This window comes from Betta splendens, chromosome 4, assembly GCF_900634795.4.
Source record: "Betta splendens chromosome 4, fBetSpl5.4, whole genome shotgun sequence".
Taxonomy (NCBI): Eukaryota; Metazoa; Chordata; class Actinopteri; order Anabantiformes; family Osphronemidae; genus Betta; species Betta splendens.
The window spans coordinates 1,841,728-1,868,826 of NC_040884.2; the positions used below are offsets into that span (position 1 = coordinate 1,841,728).

Sequence of the window (27,099 nt, forward strand, 5' to 3'; positions counted from 1 at the left end):
GACGCCAAATGCCTCGCAGCAAGGCACGTTACGTGCGCACCGTGGGGCCATGAAACCCCCAGAGAGCGACCGCGGCGACGCGCAGGACGTGTCTGTGGCCATGTCAGCGCGGCTCCCATTCAAAGCCGCCTCTATTATTAACCCAGGAAACGGGTAATTGCGCTGGGACGTCTCCTCAGCCCAAACCCGATTTCAGCCGCGCGCGCGAGGGACGCGGAGAGTCCCAACCCAGTCCCTGGTGAAACCGGTGACCCTCATTTGTGGAGCTATTTCTGAAACTTTTATTGGCTCCTCTGCGGCGCGCGCATGCGTCCACGTCTCAAATTAGAGCTGCGCGTAATGTGCGCTTATAATTAGTTTTTGTCCGCACAAAGTTGTGTAAGAAGTTCGGGAACGACAATTAAGGGAATCCCCATAAAAGACAACAGTGTTGTCAAATAGGGGGCCGCGGATCTGGGTCACAACACGGAACAACGAGCTGCTTCCCCTCTAATCGATTAAACACGAGGTGAACCGCTTCTCGTTCCAACACGTGAAAACAAGACGGAGCTCGGCTCCGTCGCTGTCTTATTGCTGTAAAGAGTTCGCGTGGGTTTGGTTTGGTTTTAGCGCCCGAGTGAAAAAGGGTCCCGATTGCAACATCAAACACTGGTGTCGTCACTGCTTGTTCGATACGTGCAGGCACCGCCAGTTCCAAAATAAATATTGACGCGATGTTTTGTATTCAAATGAGCTGCCTGACCGGACCCACGCGGGCCAATCACAGCCCGTCCTGCCATTACACCTTCTTTTCAGAAATCATTCATAACGCCGATGCGTCAACACTCACAGAGGAGCCGGCTATAAATACGGCTGCGCGCAGCGCACAGTTAGACATTTTCCCCCAAATCAAAGGAAAGACGCAACTGAGCAGGAACTGTGGGAATCCGGCGTTTCTCTTTGATTTCTCTCTCTGCCTTCTTCCACATCCAGTAGACAGATCACTATGTTGGCCGTGGCTGGATTATATTTGCAGCACGCAGTGGTGGCAGCGGTGCTGTCCGTGCTGGCCGCACGGACGTCGGGGTCCCCGGTGGCGGGGCCAGAGCCGTTCCGATGCGCGCCGTGTACGCCGGAGAAGCTGAGCCAGTGTCCGGCGGTGGCGCCCGGATGCGCCGAGGTGCTGCGAGCCCGGCTGTGGATGCTGCCTCGCCTGCGCGCTGCAGGCGGACGAGCTGTGCGGGATCTACACGGCGCCGTGCGGCTCCGGGCTGAGGTGCACCCCGAGACCCGGAGACCCCCGGCCGCTGCACTCGCTCACCAGGGGACAAGCCGTCTGCACGCAGAGCACGGAGCCCGAGCCCACGCCCGAGCCACAGAGCCAAGGTAGGCCTATCACCCCCACAGCGATCCGTCTGTACACGCATCACCGTCCGGATCCCGCAGCACTTGACCCGTCCGTTCCGTCCACCCACTTCTTTCATTTTCGCTCTCCAGATCAGGCGGAGCCGGAGAGCGACATGGACAACGCAGCCATCGTCTCGGACCCGGGCCACTACGTCCCCGGCCACAAGCCCTACGACCCGCGGGCGTCCGCGGACGCTCAGGAGAGCATGAAAGCCAAAGTCAACACCATCCGAAAGAAACTGGTGGAGCAGGTAAGACGCAGCCTCAGTGCGTGAATTCTGCAGCAGGTCCGGCTGCCAAAAGTTGTTGGGGGACGCTCGGGGAGGGGGGGGGGGGGCGCCGCGCGCCACGAGGGGGAGCTCGCGTGCTGTCAGACGGCGAGGGGGCGATAAGGGGCCGGATGCTCGAGGCTCCAAGTTTGCTTTGCAGTTTGACGCGGCCGTTACACCGCGCGTCCGTGTGCTCTCTGCAGGGGCCCTGCCACGTGGAGCTGCAGCGAGCCCTGGACAAGATCGCCAAATCCCAGCAGAAGTTAGGAGACAAGTTGACCAGGTTCTACCTCCCCAACTGCGACAAACACGGGCTGTACAAACCCAAACAGGTTGGTGTCCGCGCAACGTGTGTGTGTGTGTGTGTGTGTGTGAGTGTGAGTGTGTGTGTGTGTGTGTGTGTGTGTGTGTGTGTGTGTGTGTGTGTGTGTATGTGTGTGTGTTTCTGTGTGTGTGAGAGTGTGTGTGTGTGTGTGTGTGTGTGTTTGTGTGTGTGTGAGAGTGTGTGTGTGTGTGTGCGAGTGTGAGTGTGTGAGTGTGTGTGTGTGTGTGTGCGAGTGTGAGTGTGTGTATGTGTGTGTGTTTGTTTGTGTGTGTGTGAGTGTGTGTGTGTGTGTGTGTGTGTGTGTGTGTGAGTGTGTGCCTGCGTCTCAGGATGACTCCACTCAGCACCAAGGAATCTCCCCAAGCGATGTGTGTGCGAGTGTTTAGCCAAGATTGTGTCAAGCGCAGCTTTACAATGATTGTGTGTTGCAGGCGGGGATTTGTTCAGCCCTGATTGCAGCTGAGAGGCTGCTTTGTCTGAATGTGACATCACCCGTTTGGCGCAGCATGACCGTGCATGTGTGTTGTCACACATGCACCGGAGGTGAAACAGTTAAACGGAGCGGCTCCTGTTTGTGTGTCCTCCCCAGTGCGAGTCGTCCCTGGACGGACAGAGGGGGCGGTGCTGGTGCGTCAACTCCTGGAACGGCAAGAAGATCCTGGGTTCGAGCGAGCTGCCGGCGGACGCCGAGTGCCCCTGAAGAGGCCGAGACAGACGGAAGAAGCAAGCCACTGTCCTTCGATAGCTGTTTATTTATTGTCCATGGTGGTGTTTAAATCAGGTACACTGTCACTGTGGGACTGTGGCCCCCCAGACCCCCCCCTCCCGTCCCAAAGAGTAAAAAATCTATTTTTGTTTTTCTGAAAAGGAGATTTTAATATTGATTCCTTCTGCTCTTCAGGCTTATTTATTTCAACTTTATGACATTTTCTTTGTTATTTTGTAATTGATTCACGAGTATTTATATCATTTTTTGCCTTATTGTTATTATATTATTATTTTTATTGGTGTATAAATGTATATATGTATCTCGGCCCTGAGGAACTCCACCGCTGAGTTGAGCTCGCTCTTCCCTTAAGGAGTTGTCCGGACGTCTGGTTTGGTGACAAACCGAGAAAGAACAAAAGCACTGAGTGACCAAATGTTGTTTTTTATAATCCTCCTTTTTTTTATTAGTTTATTTGCTGTTGTCGTCGTTTTGTTTCTGACACATTATCAACTCTTGACAGTGAATGCAGTCGGAATCCTTGGAGCGTCTCAGACAACATCCCCCATGAACGCGTGGGGCTGCAGATAGCATGACACACGGGTATCTCTACATTAACCTACCTCTGATATTTGAGTCTCTGCCGCCAGTTGTGTTGACGTTTCTGCCAGACTTTTTTATTTGATTTGACTTTGTTTTATACGTTTGCTGTCTTCTCTGACCAAGAACACATGACCACAAAGAGCCTCAGCGTGCTCTGCTCTGTCTACATGCTGCTGTTGGAGGGAGAATTACTGTTTGGTGTGAGTCTGTTCCAAAGTGACTAACTGCTCACTCGTGTGTATGTACACTTTTGTAACTGAGATGTAATGTAAGAAAAAAGGTGATATATTTAATAAAAACATTAGCCTCAGCCCCGTTTGCTTTCACGGCGCCTCCGAGCGAGCAGCTGCGTGTTATCGGCTGATCTAAAGCTGAGCGCTGGTCCGACTGCGCGTGGCCTTCAGGGACGCGCCGCTCTGCGCCGCCTTTTGACCTGCTCTGTTTGCTTTGGTCGGGCACAGGAATCCACCTCAGCCTCTCGTGCCCACTGCCAGCCTGCCTGGCACCACCACAGTTATTTTTATTCCTTACAAATTCAACCTTCGCTTTATCCTTATTGACACATTCCAAGACTGAGGGGAGCCTGATTGCGTTCAAGGACTTTGAGGCTTTAGACCCAGAGTGTGATGATGAGAGGCTGAGTGAATTATGAGCTGCTGGTGACACACAGGCCCGGTTCTGCTACGACACAAACACCACACACGTCGCCTCAAAATGTGTTCACCTTTTATTTATAAAAAGACATTAAATACAAATTATATTGTGAATCAAATCATTTCTTTCTCAGAGAAAATAATGTGTGATTTCTAATTTAGCATCATGAAAAGCTTGAATCAAATAGCAAAAAACTCTTTGATAGATACACTTAAAGTGAAACAAAACACAGAACGATCCTTAACGTGTCCAGAAAACAAGAGGAAGCACGGTTACAGAGCTGTGCTCTGACAGACTGGGCTGAACTGAACTGACCAGAGCCCGGAGCTCACCGACGCTAAAGAACAGAAGGAAAAGGTTCATTTCAAAAACAAAACATTCATTAGTGATTATAATCCCCCAAAGACACTGAATCATAGACTTTACTGTGCAATTTACTGAGTCACTGAACTGTTCAGATGAGACGTTTGGATCAGCTTATAATTCTTTAAGATTACAAAAATATTTTAAGCACTGTACATGACGTCTATTCACACACATAGCTGGCCAGGAAGTAATAATAATATTAATAATAATAATAATAATAAGACACACATATTCAGGAGGGAATAGCTTAGACTTGTTTAAGTGAGTTCCTCCTCAGATGGGATTTAGCACCAACAGGCTGAGCCCATTCTGTGCTACCAGCTACTGGGCTGAGCCTCTTCGTCGGCCTCGTTCTCTCCCCACGTTTCAAGTCTTTACACAGGATGCGGGAGAGCATCGGACAGGAAGCTCCTCCTCCCTCGGACCCCTGCCACGCCGGTGAATGCGCGTCCACCTCGTGGAGATTTGTTGGCGTGCGATCACACGAGCGCTTTTCAAAGACACAAAAACAACAGCAACAAAGAAAGAAGCGTTGCATTGAACGGAGACTTTGAGGGGTTTCGCTAAGTTCGCTGTCAGACGTCCTGGTGGAGCTCGCTCCTTTCTGTCTGTCTGTTTTTAATCCTCCCTATGTTTTTATTGTTTTCTTACAGTATCACACTGCTTCATCTGACATTACCTCCAAGGAAAGGTATGCAGATGGAGATAGGTCCAATTGTCTTTAACTGCATGCACTGACGAGTAGCGGCGCAGCTAAAGTGCTTTAAGTGCTTGTGCTTGAAGCATGGGGGCAGCCGGCACCTGTGGCGGTGGGGGGGTGGGGGTTCTCCACACAAACAAGCCTACACCAGGTTGAAGGTGGGCAGAGAGCTGCGGTGCTGGAGACAGGGACTTGGTCAGGCACAGCGACAGACAGGGACGAGGTTCTGGTGAAGACACGAGGGGTCGAGGCACCAGAGCAGAACAAGGAGGGGGCGAGGATGCAGGAGAGGTGTGGAAGAGGACCGGGTCAGGGCAGAGGAACAGGTCCTGGCGGGGGAACGGTTCATGGTAAAGGAACGGGTCCTGGTGGAGGTTCGGGTCGTGGCAGAGGAACGGGTCCTGGCAGAGGACCGGGTCATGGCAGAGGACCGGGTCCTGGCGGAGGTCCGGGTCGTGGCAGAGGAACGGGTCATGGCAGAGGTCCGGAGCAGCAGACCTCGTGTGCGGCGCTGCATTCAGAAATTCAGCATCTTTGGTCGAGAGAATCTGCGCGTATTCAAGCAGCGCGAGTCCTTCTGAACATGGCCGTCAAAGTGGTTCTGACCCGCTCAGGTTCTCGATGAGGCATCTTTTCCAATTGGCCTCCACTCACAAGTGGAAGCACAGATGACCCGCGCTCTGATTAGTGCCTGAACGCCTCACACCGCACCATTGTCGTTGCTGACAGACTACTGACGCTGCGCTGTCTATGCAAACACTGTTATTTCTTAATGTAAAGCCTGCACACAAAGGCAAATTATAGGTTCACTTCCAGCGGGAAGAGAGGAAACTAACGATTTCCAGGATATTGTATATAATTTGTGGGTATCAGGGAGCTGCTATTAATATGGAGGGAAATGACTGAGGTTTCCAGGGAGGAACCTCATCCCACTGGTGATCTGCCTGGTTCTCCTGCGGTGGGGAACCTGTGGAACGAGCAGCTGAGTGACAACCAGGTGAACGCTTTGGCACGTTGGCATTAAACTGCTACACTGTTCAAATACTGTAGCCTCACGTGGCCGTGTACTAGGAACCTATCTACTGTGGATGTGCACAGGTACCAGGTACAGGTTCAGTTTCCAGAACCACATTTCAAGTCTTGGTTGGACAGTGTTTGTATGTGATGATGCTAAAAGCTGATGATGGCTTGGAGAGCAGTTCGTATAAGGCACCGTGACTGCGCAGCTGGAGACGGAGGCGGCCGCGCCGGACGAGGAGTCGGAGCCCTGCCGTCCCATCATCCTTCACTTCACAATGGACCCTGAGCCCTGAGTGTTTGTATGTGCATTGTTTATGGGGGCAGGACAGTCTGAGCTCACACACATGTATTTACACAAAGAAAGACTGTTGGGGAGGCGTTCACTGGCTCACAGGCATGCAGCTGTGCACACGAGCGTGTATGTAACACAGGCGTCCAGGCTTCAGGACGCAGACAGACGAACACGACAGAAGGTGAAGGTGCGCTGGGGGCTCATGTACAAGTCCACTTTCGGGAGAATGGGATTTCCCCCCTTCCTGTCTTTCTGGGGAATAACGCAGGTGACAGGATCTTTCTTTCTTCCTGGTTTTTAGCTTAGTTTGTAAAGAAAGGACAGAGGTTTCCTAAGCACAGGACAGATAGTGATGACAGGAGGCTCGGACCCGTCCAGGCTGAGCTCCAGCCTCCCCCTCCCGGTTGCCTCCCCCTCTTCTCTCCCCCTTCAGAAGTGGAACCTGAAATCAAAGGTCCAGAGCTCCTTCAAATGTTTTACATAAAACTACATGCAAGAGCAAAGACGGCTCCTTCCGCGTCCTTCCGTCTTTCGCCGCCGCTCACTTTGCTCTCCAGGTTGTAGCCCAGTGCGTCTCACCGCGCTCCTTGCCGTCGAAGCCGGGCAGCGGCTGCCCGTATTTGTCCACACACCAGCAGGATCCCCGCCTCCGTCCTTTGGAGACGCGGCACTGCAAGAACAAAAGGAGCGTCAGAGTGCAGAGCTGCTGTTTGCTTTGAACCGTGCAGAGCCTGAAGGGGCAGGCGGCTGCACAGGACCGGTGGCAGCGGTCGCAGCAACATCACTCAAAGCAGCTGTAGTTCAAAGTCAGGAGGAAAAGTAGAGGACTTATCACTTAGAGGACACACTGTGAAAACAGATTAACGTTTCCAAGGTGAGAATTATTACCCTGACACAGCTCCAACAGCGGCTTCATTGTGCATGTGTGTATTATAATAACACTCAATCAAAGCTCTCTGTTGGCTTTTCAGTGGTGGATGCTTGTCAGGAGGCCAAGTCATGCCTCAGCAGGACTCTAAAAAGACAAACATGGGCCGTGGGGAGGAATGCCCTGCGCCTGGAACTCTCCCTGCGCCTTTAAACGCAGGCGCAGCTGCCCGCCTCAGGATCAGTGCACTGGCGTCGGAGCGGGAGTCCGTGTGTGACCTGCATGTTGTTGAGTTGGAGCTGCAGCGCTTTATTTATCAGGCTCCCACCAGTCGGCTGCTGACCCGTGGCGTAAACAATGAAACACCCATTATTTCGATAGAGAGGAGGCAGAAATGAGGAACGCTCCGAGTGTGAAGGTAAACCACGGAGCGGCTAAAATATTTACCAAGGCCAGTCGGGCTGCAGGGAAAGCAGCGCTGCTATTCTGGGAAAATGGCAGACCACTCAAACTCATCTGGAGCTGATTATGGCCTGAACGTGCACGCGCCCGCCGTGCACGCACGCATAAACATACATCAACATGGAAGGAGTCACAAAGCAGGAGCGGCGTGCGCTGTCCGCGTACATACCTGCCACCTGAACGCACATGCACACAGTAATCATCCCATCGCCCACGGGGGGAGGGGGGGGGGGGTAGCGCCGTGCAGCCGCCGCGTCCGAGCTCCGTTCGGGGGACGCGTGAAACGACACAATCAGCGGAGCTCCGAATAATCCTCCTCGTACCCGTCATCTCTTCCCCTCGGGGAGTGGTGACAGATGGGTGAGTGAGCAGAGGACACGCCTGTCTGCCTCTGTGTCTGCCCGTGTCACTGACGCTGCACAAAGCCAGCGCAGGAAAGTGGATCCTATATTTACTGTCCATGAATACATATGGAATATACACATTCAGCCGTGGACGGCACAGGATCCGTGAGCCCAAACGCTGCGTGGAATCGTTTGCAACAGATGCATCCACGCGGTGAAGGTTGGTTTCGTGTGGGACGGGTCTCACAAAGCTGGAACAGCCGCGGCGTGCGAGTCTTAAACCAAAGCATCGGCCTCTTTCTTTAGAGACAGGCAGCAGGACTAGAACTGGACCAACAGCTATGCTCCACCACACGCTCGCTCCTACACCCAAACCTTAGAACTTAAAGACGTCGCCGCAGATGCCAGTTACGCTTTTAACCAAGAAGGCTTTGGCATAAAGCATCCGCGTCCAAGCGCTGCGCGGCCACAGCAGCTCTGAGGCTGTGCAGAGATTTAAAGTGTGCCAGGTGTCTACTTCCGGTGTGAGCATGATCAAAGGCAGCTCTACAGCGGCAGAGGCCTATTAAAATACCTGCCCAACGACTACTGCAGCAGTTGTGGGGCCGCGCAGGCAGCCTGTTTCCACACAGCATCACCCGCAGACTCTCCCCTCTGCCTCTCACCTCTCCTGCCTCCATCCCCCCCTTCACGGGGCCATCGTCTGTGTCTGCGGCCAGCTTCTATTTCGGGCCTGACCCAGCGGACGAGACTGGCAAGAGGAAGGGCTAACATTGTGTTCATCTGCTCTGGTTAATGATGATGAAGAGGCCTGAATGTGCCTGGTTTGTTGTGGTGTGGTGTGTTGTGTGTGTGTGTGTGTGTGTGTGTGTGTGTGTGTGTGTGAGGGTTTGAAAAGCCAAAGGGGAGACAGAAGGAGAGGAAGAGCAAAATGTGCATGTGTGCATTCCCCTGTTGCTTGGCTACCTTTGAATTGAGTCTCTCTTTCATCTGCGAAACTATTAGCAGTCATGTCAAGCAGCCCTTTCTTTATTGCTCCACTCTCCGCACACATGACCCCTTGTAATCCCTACATTAAATAGATTCTGCAAACAAGGCCTTGAAAAAACACAGTAATGCTTGAATTCAAAATGACAAAGGAGCCATTTTCACAGAGAGAAAAGTAGAACACATTCCTGCGTTTCGCTGTTCATTCTCCTTCCTCCTGGGACTAATTTGTAAAGATAAAATCCACAATCTGCACCAGTGCAAAACATGCATGTGTCAACATCCTGCGAATCTCTGCACAGAGTATCAAATCAGAATTTTCTACCAAAACTTTATTGAACAATTTGGTGCAGATTTTTCAAAATCTTACAGAACTTTCAGTAAGTAAAGGTCGGCCTTAATTTTCACAGTTTTACTAAAGATATGGTTTATTATCATTTATTGCTCTCCATTTCAGGCCACAAAGCAGATGTCAGGCCTACGTTGGGGATAAGCTTTTACCCAAACACGCTGAGCTGTAGGTGTCTGGAGGAACCGCAAGAGTCTAAAACGAGGCTCAGCTCAGACCTCGTGCCCCATATTCTGAACCTCCCAGGCCGGTTCTGGCCCCTGCCTGCTCCACATGGCTGTCACTATAAAAAGCCCATTTCACCCAGCCTGCGCATTCATAAAGCTACCTTTATGGTGGCTGTATGCGTATGTGTTGCGTGCATGAATGCGCGCTCTTGTGATGCCGGCCTTTATAGCTAATAGCAGCGCCGCTGGGCTTCACGGACATTAAAAAGAGCCCGGTCTGACCGCTGGACAAACAGCAGCTCATAAAACGCTTGTGTGTGTACACGTGTATGTATTTGTGTGAAAGATGGTGCATCTGCCTGTTGCCTGTTGGAGCTGCAGGACAATGAATTTTGACTCCAGAGTCATCTGCGCTTGTTGAGCCAAATGACCTTGAAATGGAGCATGTTGAAATGAAGACGGTGACAAACACCTTCTAACTGGCAGTGCATGTGATCCTTCAGCTGCATTCTAACTTTCCACGTTCATGCTCTGGTCTGTGATGCGTCATTTCCCCTCCAGCCACCAGGGGGCCCTGAACTTCCTCCAGGCTCTCGGTGGTCTGACTTCCTCCTCACCTGCTTTCAAAGCTACACCACCTGCAGGATTCTCTGAAGACACCTTTGGGCCAGTTCAATGTTTTACTGTGGATTTCTTGGGTTTCTGTCGGTAAGTCTGCTGTTGCTTTTCTTGAGGTTTAACTGTTCATTCAGAGCGTGTACCTGAATTCCTCTCCCTGCTTGACCACCAGCTGCGAATCATGCTCTAAATATTCTGCTAAGCTATTTAGCATATTATGAACCGGATGACAAATCCAGCTAGCTTGCTAAGCTAGGTGCTAGGTGCTAACATGACAAAAAAAGGACCAAACGTCTTAGCAAACGCCAAACTTTTGCTCCTCTGTTGTTAGTAAGCCTTTGTTTTGTGAATTCTGTTGTTTACTTGTCCATCTTGGGTTTTGCTTGAACCCTGCTTCATGTCATAGTTTTCTTACAGTAACTGTGGTTTGTTTCTGGGCTGGTTTGTTGCCTGTTGTTGTTTTCCTCACTGGTCCACTCTGGTGTTTGTTGGGTTTTCTTGTATTTGTCGTAAACCTTATACTGCAAAATGCACTGAGGTGTTGGTTCCATATTAAATGCATTTAAACTGAATTGTCACACACAGCGAAAAATTATTATTTAATTTGACAGGCTGCTAAGTCTCCATAAGTCCATTTTATCCTATCCATGTGTAAGGAAACCCAATAGGATCATCATCACGCGTTAAGCGCTTCTTAAAGTTTGAACCATGGAGCAACTTTTACAATAGAAATCTTTGTTGTTGATTGTTCAAGTTCAGTAATTCTTTTTGGTTCTGGACTCCTCATCCCATAATTAAATAAATAAAATTCTGCTTGTACTGGACCTGATGGTTCTTGCTAAACCTCCCTGTTGACACTGCACTGTATTTTTACTGTATGCCTACGTTGTGCACCAGTTGGGAGCCACAGCACCCCCGCTGAGACCTACGCCACAATATATATGCAAGCCAGATGGAGCTGCGTACATCTTCACATGCTTGTCATCACATGGTTAGCGTGCAGCGAGTGAATTATCTCTAACACTTACCAACTTTGTCATATGAAGCCAGATGGATGCTTAAAGCATATTCTGATCAAACAACAACTGGCACTTTTTGAAAACGTGATGAAATATGTGGAAAAGTGAAATGTGGGTTATTAAATGACTTCAGAACTAAACTGTTTTGTTTTTACTGCCTTCAGTGATACAGGGCTTCTACTGTACAGTAAATGTTGACGAACTAAAACTCTAAACTGGATTAGTACCAAAACTTGGATATCACGTACAATCTTAAAAGTACTGCTATCCCGATACCCATGGCAAAAAGTAGGAGTAGGAAGAAGGGGAGGATTAGAAATCCACAGAACAAGGAATAGAGACGGAGTGAAAATAGCTGTCTGGATCCCTGAAGGATGGGCAGTAATTATAAAGCCATTGTGGTCATCGTGTTCATTTCCACAGATCCTTCTGAGTCACGCTCTATAAGTTAGGCCTTATGGACCCGGGCCTGTCAGGACCCACGGAGGGAGGAGACGATACGCAGGCACCTGGCTCAGATCCTTAACCCACTGCCTCTTCTTCCTCCTCCCCACACATACTAAACTGTGAATGAGCACACACTGCTTTCCCATTCACAACTGTCTGCAGGGTGATTCCTGGCCAAACAAGGAGGCAAACGCCAGGTGGGTGGAAGGACAGGATGGACAGAATGATGGGGCGAGCAGCAGAGCAGAACAGTTGGTCGACTGCAGCCAGCGCACAATGGGAGTAATGATGAATAAGAGAGAGGCAGAGCGTGAGACTTTCAAGGGTGTAATGAGTAGCACAGTTGGGCCATGCATGGCCTGGACTGGGTTACTGAGCCAATTCATATAACTGCTGCTAAAAATAGGTTCCTAGTGAGCCGAGGTAGCTCGACCATGAGGCCTCCGAGCACTGACAGAAAACGACCCCGGATTTTGTGACTGGTTTTAAATTTAAACTCACTTTTGTCATTTCTCATGTGCAACACTGAATTTCTCTGAGGAAAATGTGTCATGATCTGGTTGCTGTCTCTATGACAGCAGCGTTGTGCTGAAACGTCTTGTCCTTCAGACGACCCACGGTATCAACTAGCTCCAGATCGTATCCACTTCTCCATCCTTCAGTGTCCTCACTGTGCCCAAACTGCCATCTCATCGCCAGCACAGTCGGCAACTTAATCCAACATTGTGACGGGAAAAGAATCGTCCCACTGTTGTAAATTGTGCTCCAGGGGAAGTTTCCATCTGGGCCCTTTTTCTTCAGCTGTGAAAACCTGACACTGTTTGGAACAACTGTAGCCACTAATCTGTTCGCTTGGAACAGAAATGCAGAAACCGTCTTAGCAACAAACACTTAAACCACTGCTCATCCAAACTCTGCCAGCAGGTGTTTTCGTGGTCGTGTAACAGATGATTCTGCTCGACTTCTTACCACTTGTTAATCACAGATAAGTTTCCAACTTTGCTGACTTAAACTGCAAACAACTAACTTAGTTATAGAGCTGAGTCGCTACAGCTTCAGTACAAATCTGGAGCAGCTTCACTTCACCAGCGCATGTCAGGTCAATTTAAGTGCATCTTATATAAAAACGTAAATAACAAATAGTCACAGCCTATTGGTTAAGCAGTGTACGTGTGAAAGGTCTCGCATTTCATTCATGACCTGTTCTTTCACTTTCTGCCACACTGCGACTCCACTGTATGTTGTGCTTCTTTGTGTAAAAACCATTATGGTTATCTACAGTTATCTAATCCGTTACTAGTCCAATTTGCCTAATCCTTATGGTTCTTTATATGCAGTGAAAACCCATACAGGTACACACAAAAGGGACTTATGTGTAGGTCTTATCCCAGCTCCCAAATTTAGTTTCTGTTGAGTCTCCTTCCTGGAACTGCTGATTCAAAAAGGCCTTAGTTTCCGATTTAGTTCCTGGTATTATTTTGGTGGAAAAAGTCCATATGAAAGATGAAACTAGCTTCAGCCGGCTGCCTTTCAACACTTCATAACTATATGATATTAAAAGATTTTGGCTGAAGTTTCGTTTTAAGATTTAGCGCAATGTATTCAGAAATAGCTTGTGTATCATGTGCAGTTATGTCCTTTTTTCCACCTCCTTCACCCGTCAGTCCTTTACACGGTATCGTCACCCTAGACGGTTCACACGGCCTCCTCTTAGCTGTGTTTCCGGTCATAAATCTCCAAAACACACCGTGAAGGCACATCCCTGAATTAACACACCCCTCTGAGAGAAGGGTGGGAACGGTCGGTGCACTGCGTCCACTTAGACCTGAACCGACACATTCCTGGTGGATGTTTGTCAGTGAAACCCAAGAAAAACGGAGAAGGATGAGTCCTAATAAAGGAAAGAATGGAACCACAATTTGGGGAGGACAGGGCAGGAGCGAGACAAGAATCTAAGATGAAGCATGTTATGTTTCAAGTTGGTCTGTGACTCATGGTCCTTGTGGGGTGGGGGCCTCGGTGACTCATGTGTTTCTCAGAATGGGCTCTAGCTTTGTGGAATCCTGATAAAGCTCCCAGCTTCTAGAACCATGATGGCGGTAGTTAATAGACGCACTATGTCTCAGCAAGGTCTTTCCACCACCCCTCCCATCCGTCCGCCACCTTCCCCTCAGGTCAGCACATGTCACCCACTAACGAGCCAATTTCAGCTTCCTTGTTGTTCTTCTTTCCCAGACTCCAGCAGGCTATGGGTGGCCCCGCTCTAATGCACTATGGACAAGAAAAACTAAACCAGTGACACCCTGTTTGTTTTTTTTTACCTCACCAACAGCACCCCACACCTACACACCCTCACCAAATCTACCGCCATCAAACAAGCGCCACACATATTCTGCCCTGACGCCACATCTACTGTGCCACACACACTCCCAGACCACATTCTTACATGCCTACCCCCCACGCGCTCCCGCACCACAAACACACCTGACCGACTTCATTTCCTGTGAAGCATGAGTCAGACAGCTGCAGTGCATTTACTGGGGTAATACATGGTTATTAGCCATTCTGATAATACAGTGTTGATGTGGCTGTCAAGGCAACCTGAGCCGGAAAAGAAAACCGGGATTGTTCATGAGTGGGTGGGATGAGTGGGTGTAGATTCTTCGGAGGTGTTCAGGCATGTGGTGGGTCTATTTGCATGTTCGCAGGTGTGTGTATGAGACAGGGAGTAGAAAGGAACAGCAGGGAGAGCCATTTACCTGCTTTTTCTTGTAGAAACCCTTTTTGTCACAGTTGGGTATGTGGACGGCCTTTGGGTTGAGAACATTGCCGACTTTAAGAATGTTAAGGACGCTCTCCATCTGCCGCCGACACGGCCCCTAAAGAGACAGAGTTTTTGATCACGTTAATGTTTACATTAATGTGCCTGCAATTAGCATAAGGGGTAGAATATTCAGCATGTGCAAATGGTCTCCTAAACAATACCAGACAAGCTTATATTAAGCAAATCAGTACAGATGAGATTTAAGATGAGTTTTATCTCCAGAATTCAATTCAACAACTTGGATGAGGGTCTGCAGCTTTGAACACTGTCCTTCACTGGGTTGCTGTGATGAACTGTGTTTGCTCCAGATTGAAGAGCTTCCAAAATGAGACATCAGCTTTCTGAAAAAAAGTGGTACCTTGTTTTACCAAAAGCTTGATAACATATAATTTGAAAAAATATGTTGTTTAAATGATAGGAGATGGCTTGAAGGGACCCTGTGGAGTGTTCGACCACTAATTGCTCTGTAGTGCAATGTTTTGATGAGACATTCCCTTGGCTGTTTGTATCTTGTTTTTCCTGCGCATGCACAGGACCGCACATGCATACCACCTACTACGAGCTGATGACGGCGCAGGACACTGGTCCGACTTCTGAGCCTGCAGGAATGCTAATCGTTGTGTAGCGTCGCTGGTTGGAGAAGGGAACTCTGGGCTAATGACGGCCTGTGCCTTTGCCAAGTTGGAGATCACGTCCAATTTATTCTATGTTTGCTGTCATGTCTTATTATCACAATGCGGTTAAGGACACAAGGCCACCAAATACTGCAGCTTGAAGTCAGACAAAAATTAGGATTTTTAAGGATACCTCTTACAGTTAACAGCTAACGCTACCAGTTACTTACTGTAATTAGATCTACAGGATATTTTAATTAGCCTCTACATTTCCAGATTAAACTCTCTAATGGTTCTTAGTAAATGAAAGGTATTGTACTGTACATCCATTCCAAAATTTGTGGAACCCTCACTCACTGACCATCACCTTCTGTCTGCCATTGTTTTTCACCTGTAAACTGGCAACGGACAGTTTGATGGTTGACTTACATACTCAGGATCCCTCTTGCTCTCCTGGGAGGAGTTCTGCATTTCCTTGTTGGCTCCAGCTGATACTGAGCCTATTATCTGAGCCCTCTTTTTCAGATCTTTCTCATAGAGTTTGTACAGCGAAGAACTGGTGTCCAGCGACCCCCGGCTGGGTCCCGCCTTCCCCGTCGACACGCCAGGCAGCACTGTCACCATCTGGGTCACGTTGGCACTGTTGTCTTCTACCCGATTTGCAGCGGCCTCTAAATGCACAAGGGTGAGTCATCAGTTTACAAACGATTCATGGTTCTCAGATCTGTGCCTTTCACTGCTGTGAAAAGCGATAATCGTCTTTTTAAAAGCCTCAGAGCTGAAACTTAATTCCAGATATTTGAAAATGTTTTATCCCAGAAAAATTAAAATGCTGCTTTAGACTAAGTTCAAGTAAAAAAATAATAGTGGAGTGGAGATTAATCCGATTTATTTACACTTCATCCTGCTAATCAGAAGCCAAGTGCAGCCCCATAGATTTATTTAGTTCACAGCTCCTATAAAATACTCTTATAAAAGCTTGAATGTCTGCTTCTCGTGCCTTGAATCCAGCAGAACATTCTTGAGTGTCTGACAGAGGCCTGTTTAAAACAGACAAAATAAAGTTAGCTCATTGCCTTGTGGGCTGCTTGGAGCCAGAAACGAAGCCAAGTAATAAACAGAAACATGAAGATTTCATATCCACAAATTTCCACAGTATGCAGACCAAGAGACAGAATCACTAGAGGAACCGAGTGTAAACAAGGCTTTTTAAGGACACTGAAGGATGAAATGCTGCACAGGGAGGAGAGCAGCAGATAGTGCCTAAAAGGGGAGGAGGTCGGGGCGGTGGGGGGTAAAAAGGGAGATGAGTGAGTGGATGTATTAATAGGCTCAGATTGCTGCTCAATTGTTAAAGCCTGGCCAGAGTGGACGCGAGGAGGGGGCTCCAAACTCTCCTCCCTCTTATAGGGAAGGACAGAATGTGGCCCCGTGCCACCCGGTTGGTCAAACCACCACACCACCAGCCTCCACATTTGGTGGGGCAGCTGAGATTGGAGACGACTCCCGAAGCGGCAGAGGAACGATGGGAACACACATGCAGCGGCTCACACACACAAGGCAGTTTCGAACTGTTAACTGAAAGCAGATTTTGTGTTTGAGAGCTGCGGTGAGGGCGGCGGACGGGCATGTAGGGTTGTAACTGGTGTGGGCAGGCAGGCTGGCAGCCCACCCCTTCTCCCTGACCACCTGATCAGTTATTGACGTGGTGGGGCTCACCAGAACACAGCAGAACCGCACGGGCGTCAACAACAGCATCAGCTGCACCGAGTCTGGAGGCACCAAGAGCTCTTTAACCTGAGCGCGTTTTATCACCTCTTCATAAACTTCCATAACCAGGACTAAATATTGAGCCCTGTTTAAGATCCTGGCAATGATAAATTTTTTATTGCCAATATAAACTTTTATATGACCTTGATAGGAAGTCTGGGGTGTTTTAGATAAACATATTACGCAATTTGTTTATATAATGGCACAGGGGTAAGCGGCACAAACTGCGGTGGGGAGAGCTTGTTAATGTCTGGGAGGAGAGGCTGCTCCCGAGCAGTGGAAACCATTTGGTTGAACTTACACATTGTGACCAGCAGGGGAACTTCAAACCATTTCCCACATTGTCTTCTCCCCCCAGTAGTGCAAATACTGTCAGTAAACATCCACTGCGTCGTCATGTCAGCTACAATCAGCTGCACAGAAAGTTTACACAGTTGGATGGTGTGGAACGATGCACAACTTGACAGGAGGAACGCTGCAGTTTGGAGCAAGTTGACGACGACCTGCAAGTGTGAGTGCACGCTGGTGGATGGGCCCTGACAATGCGACTGCGGACACATGACTGGGCCAAGCCAAGTAGCCAAGAAGGAGGAAACACACGGGGTCCTGACGTCAGTAGTGCCTAAACACACAATCGTGTGTGTTCACACGGCGCTGGCATGTGTGCCGCTCGCTTCAGCGTCTACTCACCCCCAGTGTGTGTGTGTGTGTGTGTGTGTGTGTGTGTGTGTGTGTGTGTGTGTGTGTGTGTGTGTGTGTGTGTTGGGGCTTTGGGGAAAACTGGAGAATATAAAAAAATCCCAGAGCTTTGCTTGATGGAAAATAAGGACATTACAGAAGACACGGGCATGTCTGTGTACTTTCAGTATGTATGTGGCATTCCTTAACTATTGGTTTGAGTGAGCCAGACTTTGTGCGTGCGCGCGTGCGTTTCTTAGTGTTTATTCGGCAGTAAGCAAAAAATACCAGTGCTGTCCTTTCTTTAATGAAGACCCAAACGGGAGTTCTACCCCTAATTTGTCTCAGTTTTCCTCAGTTTAATGTGACCTTTTACGCACGGTGCTCCACAACTTTACGCACAGAGGAAACGAGCGTCCTGTCCAGGAGCGGAGCTTCTCATGATGCGTGTGGCGCATGCTTCGTATTCATAAGTATCTGAAGCTGGTTCACTATCAACACAGTCAATGTTCCCATGAGAAGGGACCTTGTCAACAGAGCACCACCTCATGGGAGCGCGCCTGTCACATACACATACTGTATCAACACACACACGCAGCCTGCAACAAACCACAAAAAGTCATCTCGTACCTTGTTTTTGCGCCGGTATGAGGATGCTGTTGAGCGCCTTGGACGCGCTGTTGGCGCACGCTCCCCGGCCCTCCAGCAGCGCCTGCAGGGGTCTGCTCTCCCCCGGCCGGTTCTGGCAGCTCAAGCCGGAGCCGCAGCGCGCCGTGTACACTCCGCACGGCTGCCCCTCGCCCAGGGCGCACGTCATGCAGCATCCGCAGCCGGGCTCCCGCACCCGCTCCGCGCAGTCCTTCGGCAGAGGCTTGCACTGCAGCAGCGCCCCGGCGTCGCACGGCTCGCATCGGACCACCGGCCCCACGGTGCCGGCGAGCCGGGCGAGCGCGGCCAGCGCGGCGAGCAGACAAAGCGCACAGAGAGCGGGCATTCTGCCTATTAAGCTGCTCACAAAGGGACAGTATGTGAGCTGTCGCGCAGGCTTAAGGGGACTCTCTGTGACACAGCGAGCCGGTTAGCTTTCTCCATCTGTATTTTCTTTTACGCGAACTTCTCGTTTTATATAGGCGGAAAAACAGCCAACAAGTCACACCCTCCTCCGTATGAATAATGTAAACGGAGAGTCCCGATACGAGGGAGCGCTGCTTCCACTCTGAGCGGCGCACTGCCCAAACTTCTATTTCTCCAAAGCTATTTGAGCTATTTACTGATGATGCAGCGTTTTCATCCTCGCACACAGGTTCTGTAAAGGTCAAACGTGTTGGGTTCCATTTGGAAACGTGCCCTGTTATCACAGCGCGGGCACGAGAAGCCACCAGCTCTAAAGTTCCCTTCTCTGCAGCCAAAGTAATAGTATGGTTGTGTTATAGATGAAGCACTTCTCTGGTGAGGCACCGAGCCGTACGAGGCAGCTCCTCCTCAGCTCACCCACCCCGCATCCCCTGCTGATGTACTGTAGGTGCGTGGGTTGGTTGAACACGACTGATAAAACATTCCTCTGGGCAGGTGTAGGTGGTCCCACGTTAGGCACCTGTGTGTGTGTGTGTGTGTGTGTGCCCCTCCTTCCCTGCTGCACTGTGTGGACTCCACTGCGTCGCTCCTTAGCACCAGCCTGCACACCCTGTTTCAGAAGCAGTGCTCATCTTTCACACACTCCGAGCAGACGCTCAGCATCCGCACCCACGGCCACCGGCAAACATCCACCCTCCCTCCCGCACGCACCCTCGCTCTGCCCCACAGGACTTCAAATTATTAGAAAGAAAATGTTGAGGTTCTGCAGGCTCAGCATCACCCTCCCCCCCGTCTGGCAAATCTTCCTGTTCTGCAATAACAAACGCGAGAGGGGGGTACACACTGAGAAAATAAAGCAATCAGTATCGGCCACTGTGCGATTTCCACCACAGAAGCTGGAAAGTGTTGAGACTGCATTATGAAAAACAAGCAGAGTGTAAGGAATAGCAAAAAGGCGTCTCCAGCTAAGATTAGTTTTCTTATTACTTGACTTTTTTTTTCTCTTTCTACATTTTTCATGTCTGAAATCTTCAGCTCTGACCTTTGGCTTGTTTATTGTCTGCCCGTCCATCCAGGGTGTGATTTACCAAACGTGCTCTTACTGTTTAAAGCCTGTTGGGAAACTGTGCTGCCTTTGTGTGGATACGGTGGCTCCCAGCTTATTTTGTCACGATAGGAGGTGACAGGGTTCATCTTGATGCTAAACCATAAACATTCTTAGAGTTTACGGCATTTTAGCTTGTCATGCACGGCAAAATAGATACGTGGTAAAAGTCTATTCATCAGAACAAACAGCGTTGACCTTGAGCTGCGTGTTTATAGGAACTGCCTAAATTGGAAGATTAAAGGCTCTAAACTCACTAACTCTGCAAGAGGAGTGTGTTGTAATTTGCTTCGAGACAGTTTGGGTATAATAAAATGAAATCAGATAACTGCTGGCACAAACACGCGCGTCTCATTTCCCAAACCATAATGCGAGTGTGCGTCTGAGGCAATCTAAACCCAGAGAAACGAGAGAGACGACGCAACTTGCTCAACGCTTGTCTTCATCTCACTTGTGCATCTTCATCTTTCGCCTTCTTCTCGCCACCTCAGGAAAACCCATATTCTCTGCTTGTTAATCTCTCTGTCCCCGTCCCACTCGAATTCCTCTGCTACGTTCCCACAATGCAGCACATTTCAGCCTCTGAATCATTAATTAGAAACATGAAGTCAGCAATGCTGGGTTTAATCCGAGGATTTGTGGCACTGAAAGAATCTGGACAGACTTCTTTGTTTGTTTGTTTGTTTTATTTGTCAGTGGTTGATTCATGGAGTGAACGTGCCATCTTCATAACTAAACCTTTGGCACAAGCTGCAGCTACTGATCTTGTTATAACCTGCATCGCTTCTTTCAAAACACATCTTATGTTGGGTCTTATGCCTGTACACAAACCGTTCCCTCAATGTCAGGAAGATTTCAGCAATGGGGCTGAAACTGGTGGTTGATCACGATGCGATTAAAGTCACACAGTTTGTACCGTTGCTACATGTTTACTGTTTTTCATTAAAGCAGCAACATCAGATGAGCTTCAGCTTCTCAGCTTTGTAGAGTCTTCTGTTTGTAAATCATTACTACCAAAGACAGAACGGGAGATTTGAGGCATGTTTCATGTTTTCTTTCACTTTGTCAGACCCATTTCTTTCTGGGCACCATCCCTTTGTAGCTAGATTAACGTGTAGAGCAGAGAGGGTATAGATGTAACGCAGGTGAATATGGGGTGCCGAATGTAAAAGGAGCACCTATAACTAGTTTTCTCACATTTAGTTAAATGTGCAAAAGTCTAAATGTAAATGTTAAATCTAAATGTTAAATGTTAAATCTAAATGTTAAATGTTAAATCTAAATGTTAAATGTTCGCAGAGTGTAAACTGAATATTCATGAATGGGCAAGTAGACTCTACCCCTACCCTCAAACAGCGCTGGTCTCAGATCAGAGACGCGAACTCAAGCTGGCGGCCATGATGGCTTCGACTTCAGGCTTCTCTCCAGTTTTTTCGTGCACCGATCCAGAGTCAGATGTGGGCGGAGCTATGCGTACTGTTTGACGTGTTTGAGTCCACGTCACTGATCTAGGATAATAGGGGGTGGAGTCTACTTAAATATTCAGTTCGATCATTTAACATTTACATTTAACATTTAACATTAACATTTAGATTTACATTTAACATTTACATTTACATTTAGATTTACATTTAACATTTACATTTACATTTACATTTACATTTAACATTTAACATTTAACATTTATATTTAACATTTACATTTAGACTTTTGCACATTTCACTAAATGTGAGAAAACATGTTGTGTCATTTAGTTAAATGTGAGAAAACTAGTTATAGGTGCTCCTTTTACATTCGGCACCCCATAGGCGAAGAAACAAACTATTTGGACAATACTACAATAGGAAGCGGAGCACATCAGAGAGAGCAAGAACAGAATATCAACACACAATTAACCCACAGCGCCGCCAACGGGCCGGAGGGGAACTAGCACCATATCTACTGGGCATTCGCTCCAATAAAAGTTGGTTACGAACCCATTAATTTATTTGAGCTTGTTACAAATGCCTTAAATTGATCAGAGCCTCCCTCTGAGCTCATCTTATTCCCTATACAAAGGGATTAAGAATTTTAAATTGATCCAAATGTGTTTCCTAACAACAGGGTGCTTTCCAGCATGAACATCCCTATAACGCCCCAAGTGATCTAATATAACTTTCTGCTGTTTTTCACACAGTTGGGAGCCTTCTCTATCAGGAGAATGATTAAGATGTATTTTTGTTGATTAATTTCCACTGTGGCTTACTGGGAGAGGCATAAATAATGAGCAGTGCCAGCTTCGTGTTGAGAAAAATCATTTGCCGCTCCTTAACTCAGCCGGGTGCTGACAGCCAGGACAGGACTCGTCCCTCATACGGTAACACGAAGCTCCGCTAATGAAGCCTCTCACTTCATTTCTGTCGTCTGGGATGACTTTGGGGCATTTGAAGAGACTTTAAGATCATACAGAATTTAGTAAAGATGGTAAACTTACAGTGCAAAAGGATTATTTTGATTATTTTGTGGGTCTTGGGAATCAGCTGCTTCATCAGATTCGTACATTTCTTCCTGGACAGAGGCCATCTTGACCCAGTAGCCCTCCACAGATAAACAAGGAGCTTTTCCTTATCTAGCACTGAACACAGAGTGGTGCTTACAGTGAATTGTTTATCTCCTAAACACATCCTCAGCAGTGTTTTAGCCTCAGGCCTGTTCAGCTGCTGCTTTACTTTCTACCATCTTCATGAACTCTTGTTCAGCCATTACTTGACCACGTGGAGCCATGTTGCATTCGATACGGTCTGTCCAGCCAGTCGCATTCTAGGAGTCTTTAATAAAGATATCTTCACTATTTTGTCCACAAGTTTCTTTTCCACCTCAATATCCAAACTTGTGGCAAAGCAGCCAGATTTGTGACAGAGAGAGTTATTAACATTTTGTGCGTGGTTTCAGGCACTCTCAGCATTTGGTCGGGTCGGAAGGCTTGTGGCCTGGCCTCATTAAGAAAAACGGAACTGTCTTAAACAAATCTTCAATCTTCTTCTAACCTAACTAAAGTCCTTTTCTTGCCCAAACCCAACTGATGGAGTCTGGACTTTAAGTCAAGCCTGTGGTTCTGCAAATGAAACGCCAACTCAACCAACTGCTTGTGGCTGGCGTTCCCTTCAGAAATGCAGTGCTGTAATCAAAATATGATTACGTACGCTACAAAAAATGTAATTGTGCAGTTTAGGTGCACAGGAACGTGAGACGGGCCTGTTTCTGTGTAACTGTACACTGCAGCCATTGAAACTGTAACTGAGTCAGTTGAAAAATCCTCTGTTCACTCAAGTTAAAGCAGGTAAATAACTGGGTCAGTCTAATCATAAAACCTGGGTCAGTGCAGTGCTTCATGGAACTACAGGACTGGATGGCGTCAAGGCGCTTCGATTTGCTTCAACTATTCAGTGAATTCCAAATATATATACCTATATGTATTATATATACAGTGTATATGTATATATATGTGTATATATATATATATATATATATATATATATATATATATATATATGCACACGCTAATAATAGGGCTTTAGATAATTATTGTGGTTCTCACTGTTATAAGACTAATAAAACCAATCCCCTCAGGGGCGCCGGTGGCCATTTTGTCTAGAAACCAGAAACAGCCGTGTCTCGGATGAAGGAACATCTGGAGGCTCGAAGAGAGAGCAACAGGAAAAGGAATGCGCAATGCTAGAAAGGTAAAGAGGGAGCAGAAAGAAAAAAGAGTTGACTGCTGTTGGCTTTTAATCAAGGCAGCGGCATGCGGGAGCAACGAGCACTACAGAGGTTGGGGTCACGCGTGTGTTATGATGTGTTTGTGGTTTAATATGCGCCATTTGTTTGGGCTGGAGTCAGACGTGCCTGACAGCTCTCTGCAGGAGTCTGAGTCTTGCCCAGCGGAGGCTCAGCCTAATTGGCCAAACTGTGGCACCTTGGTTGGAAGCCGTGCCTGGAGGCCAGGTACGGCATAGTTCAGAGGAAAGGTCAGGACCGACTGGCTTCAGGTCAGTCCTCCCACGGCCGGTCTGCAGGAGGAGGCGGCTGACAGGCTCGCCTGCTGCTCTCAGGTTGACCAACTCAAGTGACACTTTCCTGAGAGTGGGCCAGGTCCAAGCTGCTAAGAGGATCAGTTTCCCTTCCTGCTCTGACACACATACCAGACTAGTGCCACACAGAGGAGTCAGGCTCGCTGCTCCCCATGCACAGACGCCTCAGACCTGCTTCCTCGCCTGCCATGTGGTCCAGCAGCAGAGACGGGATCAGAGAGGGTTTCACTGCAAAGATAAAATCCTCTCTAAGCGGATTGAGATCTTAAACGGAACTCTTCCAAAGTCTAACTGTGACCACAAGTAGGCAGCAGGCAAAGCTTATGAAATGAACTAGCTGTATTTAGACTAGAGTAGGGTGGAATATTCCAGACCAAAGGGGGAATGCACTGAGACTGGGATTAAATTGAGTCCAGGAAGAAGGGCAGAGAAAAAATGACACACATGACACTGTGAGAGACACCGACGTCTAATCCTAGAATGCGGAGCGTCACATGACGTCACCTCCAGACGTCCAGCCTGGTTTTCCAGGTCTATGGAGCCTTTTCAAATGAAGACTGGAGACGCTTGGACTAAAGGAGGGATGAAACTGAAGAGGAGGAACAAACCGAGAATCTCTGCCTGTAACTTTTACCATTTGTTTTAGCACTGGTTTGAGTCCCATCAGCTCAACGCAGCCGACATGTTCTAACGTCAAGGTTCCATGCCATCAAACCCTGACTGTGTGTTACGATACCTTGCTAATTCTGGATCCGAAAGTCAGGGGTGAACTCACATTTCCGTCCTTGGTGGGAAATCCCTGTGTGAACCGTCCCTACACAGACTTTTGCCTTGATACAGTTGCAGGTCTATAAACAACAGAAGGCTCCAGACATCAAATATGCAAACAGGAAAGCACTGTAGTCATTTGGTGTGGCTCAAGGACAAGACGAAGCAGCATCAAGTAACAATCTGGCTCAGAAAGCTGGCGGTGTGCTGCCTGGCGGTCGTGTGATGATATTAAAGCTGCTCTGTACAATAATAAATGAAGGTCACAAATGCAATAAATGACCTGACATACTTGAGGCTCTTCACCCTGAACACCAGAGCATTTCCTGCTTTGTTTTATTTGAATTCTAAATGCTGTGTGATTCTGTGGCATTTAGCCAGAGTCTAACTGCAGCTAAACTTTCCTCTGTGTACGGCTCCTCCTTTGTTCAAAGAGCTCATTCTGTGAGCGTAACCCTCAGAAGCTCTGTGTTTTCGGACCTGACACTCAGCAGGTGTGTGCCCAAATGGCCTAAAAGGCAGTGTGTCCTGTACGCCAGCTGCAAAGTGGCTCTGACGGATCTCTGCGCCTGACGTGCTGTTTGGGTTGCTGGTGAATGATTAGGTTGTGATGTAGAGTCCTTCCACCGGGAAACGTTTTAGCCGGTGCACTCAGGCGGCTAGCAGCTGCTCCGATCAGCACCGAGCAGTCCTAATGGACGTCCTACATGTTAAAGGCACTGACATGTATAGGAAAATGTAGGTGTGCCCATGATGTTCTACATGTACGATGATGTATCGCTGAGCTTCTCCACCTCCAGCCTCATCAGTTTCTGTAGTGAAAGCACATACCAACATCATTAGAGGTTAGGCTACAAAATATTATGGTTGGTTGCCATAGAAAGTGGTGGTGGTGAGGGGCAGAGCCAGTAAAAGGTCGCTGAAGTAAATATGCCATTCGCTTCTGTCAGCCGTGGAAGAACAAAATGTAATCTCACTCCAGCGCTTAAATCTGTCTTCTCTGCAGGACCTTGAGAACAACGCGTTTCCCATCAAAAGGCAGATTAATCTTGTGTAACTCATGCGCGGTCACATCCTGGACGTCTCGCAGTGACGGGAAGCTTGTGTAGGCGTCCAGGCAGAAGAGGCAGAGGAGGATGATGTGGGAGGAGGATCGGCTCGGAGCGTGCATCACATCAGATCATTTGTGGGAAATGTCGGGGGAGAGAGCCATAATAAAGATGCTGGGAGTGAAAGCAATATCAGCGTCTGGGCCAAGGTCCCGGCCGGAGGCTTCCTCTCATAGGTGATCGTGCTGCTCTGGATTATGTCACCAGAGGCTGAATAATTCACCAGACGGTCCCTTTGCCGAGTAAAGCAGGAACAGAACAGGCCCATCAGCATCAACATTGACTTACTAATAAAGTGGCAATTAAATAGAAACGTCCTCCAGCTTATTTTGACCTTCAGTTTATGATTGTCACATTGAGCTACTTGTCGTCTAGAGAAGGACGCTGACCCAGGACCAGACTCACCCCAGCCAGCTGATGAGCCGGGTGAATCCAGCAGAGCACGGATCCTAGACTGGACTTCAGTCGTTCCTTCATTCCCAACACTCCTAGAATTGTGGTACCAAGCAACAAATCAAAATATCGCAGGTGGTTGATGTAGTTTTGCCTCAAGCAAATGCTGTGCTCTGATAATGACACATGCTGTGAGGTTAAAGTGTGTGCAGTAAATTACTGACAGGGAGTCGCTACAGTACAGTAGTTACAGGGAATCACCAGCTGTTCTGCCTGTTGAAGCTCTAAGCAACCAAGTTCTTCACTGAGCAACCAAAGCGGTTCTGTCCAGTTCTACCATCTGACTCGGTTCCAGGACGTAACTCAGCCATGTTATCCCCTCGACGGCTGCATCCCACCACAGCTCTGATCTCTCTCCAAGTATCTGGGCTCGCCATTAAATGGGAATCACCTTCAATAACAGGAACCATAAATGAACAGAAGGAGAGTTTATCACGTTTACCCAACGTGCACACTGACATCAACAAGCACTCATTGTAACACACTGTTATAACTAAACAAAGAAAGTGTAGCATCAGGAGTTTTCTGAGGAGTTTATGGTGTGAAATCCATGACTGAAGACCTTATTTAAGTCAGATTGGAATGCCAACTGCAGCCTTGAGAACGAGCGTATCTCTCCAGCAATGAATAAAATGACTCAATGTTTATGAGGCCAAAAGTTAAAACAAAACAGAAATCTTTTTTAACGGCTCATAACACGTTCAATCCCAATATAAATCTACTCAATAAAACCTCGAACAAGCCGCAGGAGGTGAAATTTGGCTTTTTACGAAAACAGAGATACGGGAACAGTTTATGAAACGTTCTCTGACATGAATAATGAGTACAATAAATTGAGTGAAGCTCTGATACAAAGATTTAACCAAACGGGAGACTTCGGCAGTAATCTCCATTCATTAGCTGCGTTCTCTTTACAGGCTGAGATAAACAGTAATGTAGGACTTTACATGATCTGACAGCTCTGCGTCTTTGGCGTCAAACATCTGAGACCAGTTTCAGAATCACAGCTGCAGCTGAAGTTGGATTGTTTGCATTCACAAATCTGGGCAGAT

At 48.1% G+C, this 27,099-nt stretch overlaps 2 protein-coding genes across 2 annotated transcripts; one reads left to right on the plus strand and one right to left on the minus strand.

Moving 5' to 3' along the window:
- The first annotated feature begins 838 nt into the window (after positions 1 to 838).
- On the plus strand, positions 839 to 3,599 carry igfbp1a (insulin-like growth factor binding protein 1a). The gene is given in 5 exon segments (XM_029149104.3): positions 839 to 1,164; positions 1,166 to 1,365; positions 1,477 to 1,637; positions 1,859 to 1,987; positions 2,570 to 3,599. Coding segments are annotated over 5 exon segments (780 nt in total). The 5' UTR covers positions 839 to 985; the 3' UTR covers positions 2,681 to 3,599.
- Positions 3,600 to 4,003: 404 nt separating this feature from the next.
- LOC114854703 (insulin-like growth factor-binding protein 3) lies at positions 4,004 to 18,882 on the minus strand. Its single transcript, XM_055508227.1, is given in 5 exon segments — positions 4,004 to 6,896; positions 6,899 to 6,991; positions 14,342 to 14,461; positions 15,450 to 15,691; positions 18,099 to 18,882. Coding segments are annotated over 5 exon segments (918 nt in total). The 5' UTR covers positions 18,463 to 18,882; the 3' UTR covers positions 4,004 to 6,797.
- Positions 18,883 to 27,099: the final 8,217 nt, after the last annotated feature.